We start from the raw sequence: 10,104 nt of genomic DNA, 5'->3' as shown, positions 1-10,104 counted from the left end.
ATGGAAAAAAACAATCCACTGTCCCCAGGTCTGCCCTTACCATAACCCTCCCCCCACCTCAAGTGACTCCAATCCCCAGCCTTGTGGGGGCCAGACTGGGGGGCCTGGAGGCTCAAAGGCAGAATAAATCCTCCCACCCCCTCTTCCCCGTCACCCCTCCCACCCAAGCCACCTCATTTCCTCTTCCTGCCCAGCACCGTCCCACACTGACCAGCACAGGCTGAGCAGTGAGGCCCACAGCATCTGACCCCAGGCCCAGCTCGTCCTGGCTGGCCTGGGTCAGCCCCTGGAGTATGGTCTTTCGGGTGCCCCCTTTCCTGCTCCCCATCCTCTTCTTGGCTTCTTATGTGGGTAAGTCTTCCCTGAGTCCCTCACCCCATTTCTAGGCCCTAAGGCCCTGATTTCCACCTAAGAAACCCTATTATATCATAAAGACAGAAAGTAGAATGGCGGTTGCCATGGGCAGTGGGGAGGACGAAATGGGGAGTTTGGTTTAAAAGGTACAGAGTTTCTGTAAGATTTTTACTCTGTTTTACAAGATTAAAAGAGTTATAAAGACGGGGCAGGGTGCGGTGGCTCATACCTATAATCCCAGAACTTTGGGAGGCTGAGATGGGAGGATCACTTGAGGCCAGGAGTTCAAGACCAGACTGGTCAACATAGTGGGACCCCCTTCCATCTCTGTTTTGTTTAACTTTTTTTTCTTTATCAATCGAAAAAAAAAAAAAGAATGGATGGTGGTGATGGTGGGACAACATTAGGAATGTGTTTAATCACACTGGGTTATATGCTGCTTACAAATGGTTCAGATGGTAACATTTATGTTCTATGTATTACACCACAATAAAAAAAATTTGGAAAACAAACCCTATCATCACTGCCATCACACTGATCCACTAGAAAGTGAGATCAAGACCTGGAAAACCCAGGCAAGTGCCAGAAATCACTGCAGCCTGGGATCAGGGGAGGAGTGAGGAGCAGCCACGTGTTGGGTCTGAGGATCCGTGGGGGACAGTTTTCAGGGGGTGTTCCTGGGGTCATTGTGTTGGATTCATTCAATTATTCACTGGACAAACATTTATTGAGTACCAACAACATTCCAGGAGTTGTGCTAAGTGCTGGGCCATTAGTTGAGAGGCTGGCAACCCCCAGGTCTGTACAGAGATTAAAGGCTGCCAGCCTCCTATGGTTGTTATGGGGTTTAAATGAGAAAATGATGCAGAGCCGTTGGCTTAGTGCCCTGCACTTGGTAAGGTTCTAAATAAGTGGCAGCTGATTCCTTCAGTCTGCTGGTCCAAAGATTGGAACACAGAGGCTGCCTTTGAGTGGTTCAAGGTCTAGCACAGAACACAGGACAGGGGAAGAGGGCTAAACAGGGACAGACACAGGAGCCCTAGAGGAGCACTGAGGAGGAGTCAGCTTTCACTGTCTCGGGTAGGAGACAAAAAGGGAGTCAGGGAAGATTTCACTAAGAGGGGTGGTCTTCATTCCAGGCAGCCGGAACATAAAAAATGCAAGTCTCAGAGGCATGGAGGTGCATGGGTGAGAAGGGGCCTGTTGGGAACACAGGGAGGGACAGCGTGGAAGCAGCACAGGGCTCAGGAGCATGGACATGATCCTGAGGGCAATAGGGAGCCATGGGAGGTCACAGGCAAAAAAAGACACAAGGTCAGATTTGGTCTTAGATCACTGCCGAGGACGAGTTGCAGAAAGTGGGTGTGGCTGTTGGTATGGTCCACATACCAACAGTGAGTAAGGATGAGGGCCAAACAAAGGCAGGCTTGTGGGGTGGGGATGAAGTCAAGAAGCGTTCAGGAAACGATGTGCAGAATCCTGTGACTGATGGGGCAGCCAGCACAATGCTCAGAGGTGTGGACTTTAGTATCAGACAACCTGGCCCTGCCAGTTACTAATTATATGACCTTGGGCCAGTTACTTAACTTCTCTGAGCCTCCCTTTCCTGGCTATAAAACAGGGATAACATCCACCTCCCAGAGTGGCTGGGATGGTGAAATGAGACAACACCAGTAAAGTGCCTGGTGCATAACTGGCAGCCAATAAACATTAATTATCATGACAGTGGGAGTTTGTGTCTCAGGTGGCGAGTGCTATCCAGTGAGTCAGGGAGCACCGGAGAGGAGCAGGTTTGGCAAAAGCTGATGGAAATGCAGGTCCAAGCTGAAAGACTGTTCCTGAGTTATTGACTCAGAGGTGATGGTTAAAGCCAAGGGAGTGGATGAGCATGCTCCAGGAAGCCAGTAGAATTAATGACCATGACCCTCCTCTGTAAATGGAAAGAATATGCACTTCGCTGGTTGTGAGGATCAGTGGAAAATGGGGTCTTGGTATGTGGTAGGTAAATGCCAGCTTCATCTGCTCATGGTAGCCTTTCAAACAATATTAACTGATAAGCTAGGTGGCATTTATACTAGTTAACTGCTTGACAGTCAGCTGGCAGAGACAGAGAAGGAAGGGCTGGCGGAGGGCTGCCGAGTCCTCAAGCTGAGGCGGGCTCGCAGGCTCTCCACCGTCCAGCCTGGACTCTGACTCCACCTGGTCTCTCCTGCCTCAGCCTTACATCTTGTGCTTCAGCCACACAAGCATGGACAACCCCCTCCACCTGCCATAATATTGCCACTGCAGGCCTTTGCCCAGGCTGTTCCCTCTGTCTAGGATGCCCTCTCCCTGTCCCTGACTTCTCCCCTCCCCATTGCCCATGCCAGTGTGTCCTGCTCCAACTTCACCTCCCAGGAAGCATCTCTTCATCTTCCTGCACCCCCCTACCCAGGCTGGATCAGGGGCCCTTCTCGGTGCTCAAAAGCACAGCACCCTACATTTAGCAGCTGTGTCCATACCTGTTCCCCCAACTAGGGCATGAGCTCTTTGGAAAGCAAACAAAGACAAAGACCCACCTTGTGTCTGTGTCTGTCTGAGCCCCAGGCCTGCCCTGGCACTGCACTTCCTGGATCTGGGCTCTGCCCAAAGCTTAGCTCCATTTCTCTTTGTTTTTCTTTTTTCTGGAGAACAGGGTCTTGCTATATTGCCCAGGCTCGTCTCAAACTCCTGTTCTCAAGCGATCCACCCGCCTCTGCCTCCTTAAGTGCTGGGATTCCAGGCGTGAGCCACCGCACCTGGCCTTAGCTCCATTTCTGCGCCACATCCTTCTGGCTGCAAAACTCAGCCTCTCCCATCTCAAATCCCAGCCCACCAGACCTTTCTAGATCTCCATTAGTGACAAAGGGGGGACCCATGGGACACTTCTGTTCTGGCTGGCTCTCCTGGCCTGCACTCTCGTGGTGGGGGCAGGGAGAAGTGGCTCACAGCGACCTTCGCAGGGCAGTTTCAGAGACGAGTGGGGAAACGTGACTGATAGAAAATAAAGGAAACGGAGACAGGGAGCACAGATCATTCTTTCTGAAAGCTGGGGCGAAAGGGAAGCCATCTGGCAGGAGAAGGGAGGGAACACAGCCAGAGAAGGATTTGTGGTTTTGTTTTTCTTCTTTTAGAATGAGGAGACTTGAGGGAAAAAGGCCAGTGCGCAAGGAAGGGAAAGGAGGGGGATGGGAATGCCTGATAAAGCGAAGCGCCTGTGGGGTCTGAGGGCCCGGGCAGGGGAAGGAAGAGGGGGGAAGGTAGGAGACCCTCTTCAGAGTGGACAGTGGATTCGTAAGACCAGAGGGCTGGGGCTCTGGGGCACCAGGGTTGGCTGGGACTACACTTGATCTTAGCCAAAAGGCCGAGAAGCGATGGCTGGGACTACAATAGAGTCACTGGTGTCCTGGCCCCAGGCGCGGCGGTGGACCTGACGCTGCTGGCCAACGTGAGACTCACGGACCCCCAGCGCTTCTTCCTGACCTGCGTGTCGGGGGAGGCCGGGGCGGAGAGGGGCTCAGAGGCCTGGGGGCCGCCCCTGCTGCTTGAGAAGGACGACCGCATCGTGCGCGCCCCGCCCGGGCCCCCCCTGCGCCTGGTGCGCAACGGTTCGCACCAGGTCACCATGCGCGGCTTCTCTAGGCCCGCAGACCTCGTGGGCGTCTTCTCCTGCGTGGGCGGTGCCGGGGCTCGGCGCTCGCGCGTCATCTACGTGCACAACAGCTTTGGAGGTGAGTCTGGGGAGCAGGGCGGGTGGAGAATGGCGCAGGGGAAACCAGGCTGCTGACCCACCCTCCACCCCACAGCCCACCTGCTTCCAGACAAGGTCACGCACACTGTGAACAAAGGCGACACGGCTGTACTTTCTGCACGTATACACAAGCACAAGCAGACAGACGTGATCTGGAAGAGCAACGGTGAGAGGGACATTTGAACTGTTGGGGCAGGTAGACCCATAGTTCTGAGGCTCTTAACACTTTCATCACCCGTGGGGCCCTTGGCTTTGGTCCCTGACACACGCGACCTCCAGGGCCCCGCCTCTGTGGTGGACTAGGTCCGGTGGGATGCACCTGAACCCATCTAATCTGGAGCTCTAAGCTGCCCTCCTGCTGTACTCAGAGGCCCAGGAGCCTGTGGTCAGCTGCCCCTTCCCTCTTAGCCCCAAATGAGCATGATGTTACACCCTCATCCTTCACTCTCCCCTGGGAGTTAGCAGGTGCTGTCACATAGCCCACCTGGTGGAGAGCAGCAGCCCCTGAGGAAGAAGAGAACTGGTAACATCATGCCCAGCACAGGCAGGGCAGAGTCTAGCCTCTCCCAAAGACAGTCCAGCCTAGATCTTTGATGTCCAAGACAGCCTCATGCTGAGGCCTGGGTAGATCTGTGGGACCTCAGCCCCAGGCATCCTCCACACTGACCCCTTGGCCATCCTATAGGAGGAAGCCGTTTTTCTATGTGGCCCCACAGATTCCTGCCTCAGTCCTCAGATCCACAACCCCTTGACTGACTCTTGCATCCCTGGGCTCCTGAGGGAGGAAGACCCTTCCCTTTGGCCAAGGGGGCTGCCTCCTGAGCTCTGGACCCCCGGAATTGACAGGAGAGGTGAAGAGGCACAGGCAGACCTGGGTCTCTAGGGTCTCTGTTCAGCCCAGAACAAAGAGGCAAGAAGCAGGCGGGGCAGGGCCTGGGACACTCTTCTAGGAGGGAGAGGCTCAGGGAAGAGACCCCAGAGTAGATGGCACTCGAATTGTGCTCAGAGGAGAAGTGGGAAGACAAAGAAGGCAGACAAAAGAAGGAAGGGCATTCCAGGAGGAGGGACTGAGAAGAGCAAGAGGGTCTGAAACACAAGGGTGTTTCTGGAAGAGAAGCAATCAATTCAGGAATTCAGGAATGTTAGGAGTCAGGCAGGCAGTGAAGAGGGATGGGGCTGGATGAGTTTCTCACTGGGTATGTAGGCATCTGAAGAGTTTCTGAAAAACGCTCATGACTAGAAGCTACTCTCATAGATTTTAGATGTATCCTGCAGCTTGGTATTGGAAAAAAGCAAAAATAACCATAGAAAGCCTGAGACATTGGGCTGGGTATGGTGGCTCACACCTGTAATCCCAGCACTTTGGGGAAAATGATGTCTAAGGAGCTGGATTTTGTCCTGAGGTCACTGGAGAACTAGGAGAGCTTCAGCAGGGGAGTCACAGAGGAGTCTGTTGTGAAAAATCACCCTGGCTGCTGGGTGGAGGAGGGACAAGAAAGGGTGAGACTGGAGGCAGACAGCCTGCTTGTGAGGCCCTGGAGGCCAGGACCAGGGCGGTGGCAGTGGGTGTGGGGAGAAGCAGACTGAATTAGGGGATGAGGAGGAGGTGGACTGAGCACCTCCTTGGTGATTTACCGGGTAGTTGGTGGAGCATGAAGAAGAGGGTGCTTCTGAGCTTTCTGGCTTGGGTGTAGGCATGGGGCCCATTGATGCAACCCAGGCAGAGGTGGGCAGAGAGAGGTGACAACCCTCATGTAGTGCTGAGGCCCCTGACCCATTCATGCCCCCCAGGATCCTACTTCAACACCCTGGACTGGCAAGAGGCCGAGGATGGGCGGTTCCTGCTGCCATTCCCAAACGTGCAGCCACCATCAAGCGGCATCTACAGTGCCACCTACCTGGATGCCAGCCCCCTGGGCAGCGCCTTCTTTCGGCTCATCGTGCGGGGTCAGAAGCAGAGGGCAGAGGTTGTGGGTAGGGTGGGAGGCTGGGAGCCCTATGGGTACTTCTTGTGGGTCCCCTGAAGCCCCTGGGTCTCCAGTCCTCAGCAGCAGTGGTCTGGTGGGTAAGGGTCAGCTGCTGAAGACACCCTTCCTCCAGATTGTGGGGCTGGGCGCTGGGGACCAAGCTGTACCAAGGAGTGCCCAAGCTGCCTACATGGAGGTGTCTGCCATGACCATGATGGTGATTGTGTATGCCCCCCTGGCTTCACTGGCACCCGCTGTGAACAGGGTAAGGAGGAGGGGAGCTTGGACCCTGGCAGGAGAGGATCTCTGACTGGGAGAAGACCGTAGAATTATGTGGATGGAGCTTGGAAGGTGAGGGTGACAGGCAGGTCCTAGGCCCAGGGGCCCACAGAGGCTAATACACCCACACATTCTCTTTCTAGCCTGCAGAGAGGGCCGTTTTGGGCAGAGCTGCCAGGAGCAGTGCCCAGGCATATCAGGTTGCCGGGGCCTCACCTTCTGCCTGCCAGATCCCTATGGCTGCTCTTGTGGGTCTGGCTGGAGAGGAAGCCAGTGCCAGGAAGGTATGCTTAACCCACCCTCATGGTCCCTGACCAAGACAGGTGGCCACAAGCTTGACCCGGACCCTTCACTCTGCCCCTGACTTACCAATCCCCCCCGGTCACCTGACCAGGCCCTCTACCCTCACCCTGTTGTATAACCTGCGCCTCATCTGTGCCCTCATTGCCTGCTGCCCCGTGCCTCTCTAATCATACCTCCTCTATTCCCAGCCTGTGCCCCTGGTCATTTTGGGGCAGACTGCCGACTCCAGTGCCAGTGTCAGAATGGTGGGACTTGTGACCGGTTCAGTGGCTGTGTCTGCCCCTCTGGGTGGCATGGAATGCACTGTGAGAAGTCAGGTATAAGCACAGTAGATGACCTCCGAGACCCCCCAAGATAAATTGGCCTTTACCAAACACATCTCCCTGGTGGAAGAGACGGTCCCTCCTTTCCCTGCAAGGCTCCAAGTCCTGCCCTCAGGGAGCTCAGGGTCTGGCAGGCAGGGAGCTCTGGCAGGGAGTCAGTCTGGTAGGGAGGCAGTCCAGCAGGGAGCTCACTGTCAGCCAGCCATACTGGAAAGGGCAGCAGCCCAGAGAGTGTGGGAGCGCAGAGGATGCCCCTGGGCAGTCTCAGCGGGGCAGAGAAGGGTCTGGAAGCAGGTGTGATCTGAGATGGGATATAAAGGACAAGAAAGAGATGGCTAAGGAAAAAACAAGAGCAAAGACTCAGGGGTTGGGAACTCAGGCTTGGGTGCCAGGACAGTGAAGTAGGGGGGTGGGGAAGTGGTCAGAAGAGGTCGAATCATGCATTTGAATGAAGGCCAGAGTCTGCATTTCCTGTAATGGGGCAAGAGGGAATTGTTGAGGAGGAACAAGGGGGTCAGATCTGTGTTGCAGAAAACGACACTGCTTTCTGGCTGGGGAGCGGGAGCAGGAGGCCCTGGAGGAGTCTGTACCCGGGGACCAGGAATGATGAGGCCTGGGCTAGTGTGCTGGCCGCGAGGATGGTGAGGGGCCTGCGGGCGGGTATTAGAGGCTATCAGGAAGTGGGGAGGTGGTTAGGAAGTAGACTCTGCAGCTGATGGGATGTGGGGCTGGGACGCTGGAGGAGTCATGCAGGCCTTTGCTGGTTTTCAGGCTGGAGGGACTGGGCATCCAATCCAATGAGGGGCATGTCTGCCCCTGTGGGAGCTCCAGGATGAGTGTCCTCTCTCCCCAGACCGGATCCCCCAGATCCTCAGCATGGCCTCAGAACTGGAGTTCAACTTAAAGACGATGCCCCGGATCAACTGTGCAGCTGCAGGGAACTCCTTCCCAGTGCGGGGCAGCATAGAGCTACGCAAGCCAGATGGCACTGTGCTCCTGGTCAGCCCCAATCACCCCAACCCACCAGCCTCACCGGCCGCCTGCTTCCTTAGCTGATCCCTAAGACCACTAGCCCCTCAGAACTTTCTGCAGAGTCCACCCATTGGCCTGACCATTGCTCAAATGAGGTCAGGCTGATTGGTGAGGGGCTGCCGCTGGGCCTCTGTCCTGCTATCAGTCCAGACGGACACCTGGGTGCCTGCCACAGGGGTGCTCATTGCCTGTGACCTGTCCCATTTCCCCATCTCTTTTAGTCCACCAAGGCCATTGTGGAGCCAGATAAGACCACAGCTGAGTTCGAGGTGCCCCGCTTGGCTCTTGAAGACAGTGGGTTCTGGGAGTGCCGTGTGTCCACATCTGGTGGCCAAGACAGCCGGCGCTTCAAGGTCAATGTCAAAGGTCAGTGATGTCCTAGGTCCACGGGGGATGGACAGTGAGCAGAGTAGGCTCTAGCTGATCCTGCTTAGGCTGGAGATCCTAGCAGGAAGGACAAGGGCATCTGAAGTCATAGCCTAGCACCAGAGGAAAATGGGTTGTGGTCAACCAGAGGTCCAGGCTGGGCAGTGTCAAAGCAGGAGTACAGCTTAGACCCATCTGGAAAGGACATCCTGTGCCCCAGAAACTGGGGACACTCTCCAGTCCCACTTTTCCTCCTGCCCAGCCATGCTGCCCTCCACCGACCACCACACACACACAAATGTACCTTTAACTCTGTTCTGGGATGCCGCCTCCTGTCTCTGAGTCACCCCACAGACAGTGCTAGCACAGGGAGCACATGGGGCTGTGGACCTCAGAGGGTGACCAGCTTGGCTTCCTAGAAGTGGTGCATGCCTAGGAGTCTGCCAGGTAAATAAGGAGGGACTGCCAGTGCCCAAGATTGTTCGGACCAGAGCACCCCATCCTGGTCTAGGGCTCCCTTCGCCTTCTCCAGCTTCTCCAGCATCATAAGCCTTATAACCATTCACATCCCCGCCACCCTGACCCTGCTGTCCCTCTGCTTCTGTCCCCCTGTTCCTGTCCCCCTGCTACCCCACGTAAGCCCCTCTCTCACCTTCTGCTTTCTTGTTGCCATACTCTACCTCCCAGGTCCTCACCATCTCCCCATCCTGTGACGGTGCGTCCCTCTCTGCCACCATGCCCCACCTTCTGCCTTTCTCTTCTCACTCTGCCCAGGCTTTGGAGCCAGACAACCTGGGCTTGAATCCTCTCTCCACAAATCCCTTGCCCCATCACCTTAAGCAAAGTACTTAACCTCTCTTACTTTCTCTCTCTGTGAAATGCGGATATGAGCACTTGATGGAGTTGTTACGAAGATTCAATTTGGTGATGCACTTAAGCATTTAGCACAGGGCCCGATACAGGGTGTGTGCTCACTATTTGTCAATAATTACTGTTCTTATTGTTTAAAATGTCACCTAGTCCCAAGATTCTGATTGTCCTGTGGCAGCTCTGACATATGATTTGCGGCCAGCACCCCTCTTCTGACTCCAGATAATGCTCTGGACTCCAGATAATGATTTGGTGGCACCTCCGTCAACTGGGGCATCTTCTCTGGAAGTCTGGTTTTGACGTTGGTGTGGAAAGTCACCACTGTATGATTCAGAGGCCCATTTTCTATCCAGCCACTTTTTGGACATCTAATGCCCTGCACGAGCCAAAGGCACCGAGGGCTTCTCCACACCCAACCTTCATCTGCCCCACATCAGCACCGCCTCCTGCCATGCTCATTGCTGCCCACACTCCCTCAGCTTTCCTTCCTTTCCTCTCAAAAAGTCAATCTGGCAAACGTTTGGAAGAGGCAAGGGAACCTGTTAGAAGCACTAATGCAATAATCTGGAGAGAAAAGTTGAGGCCAGAATAGGAGCAGCGACCATGGGGTGAGGAAGCAGGGCAGGAAGACCAGGGCTGTTGGAGTAGAATGGACAGATGGGAGGCAGCCTGCTCACACAGATCTGGTTCAGCACATGGCTGTATCTCCTCCTAGTTGTGTGTCTTTAGGCAAGTTATTCGGTGCCTCTGAGTCTCAGTGTTTTCATAATGCAGGGTAATGAGCCCTGACAAAAAGGCAGTGGTGGAACTAGAGGTCATGCCTATGAAGCATATGGTGGGG

The 10,104-nt window shown here is 55.0% G+C and overlaps 1 protein-coding gene across 2 annotated transcripts in view; it reads left to right on the top strand.

Moving 5' to 3' along the window:
• TIE1 (tyrosine kinase with immunoglobulin like and EGF like domains 1) overlaps nucleotides 1–10,104 on the top strand; it is a 22,684-nt gene continuing 12,580 nt past the window's right edge. For both annotated transcript variants that reach the window (XM_037743167.1, XM_017541736.2), the window contains exons 1-9: nucleotides 1–351; nucleotides 3,789–4,103; nucleotides 4,179–4,289; nucleotides 5,915–6,070; nucleotides 6,224–6,355; nucleotides 6,513–6,653; nucleotides 6,861–6,989; nucleotides 7,849–7,994; nucleotides 8,249–8,393. In XM_037743167.1, the coding sequence (XP_037599095.1) occupies nucleotides 294–351; nucleotides 3,789–4,103; nucleotides 4,179–4,289; nucleotides 5,915–6,070; nucleotides 6,224–6,355; nucleotides 6,513–6,653; nucleotides 6,861–6,989; nucleotides 7,849–7,994; nucleotides 8,249–8,393 (1,333 nt within the window). In that variant the 5' untranslated portion in view covers nucleotides 1–293. The remainder of the gene's footprint in view (nucleotides 352–3,788; nucleotides 4,104–4,178; nucleotides 4,290–5,914; nucleotides 6,071–6,223; nucleotides 6,356–6,512; nucleotides 6,654–6,860; nucleotides 6,990–7,848; nucleotides 7,995–8,248; nucleotides 8,394–10,104) is intronic.

Source organism: Cebus imitator, unplaced genomic scaffold, assembly GCF_001604975.1.
Source record: "Cebus imitator isolate Cc_AM_T3 unplaced genomic scaffold, Cebus_imitator-1.0 Scaffold136, whole genome shotgun sequence".
NCBI lineage: Eukaryota > Metazoa > Chordata > Mammalia > Primates > Cebidae > Cebus > Cebus imitator.
This window is presented reverse-complemented; position numbering and strand designations above follow the sequence as displayed.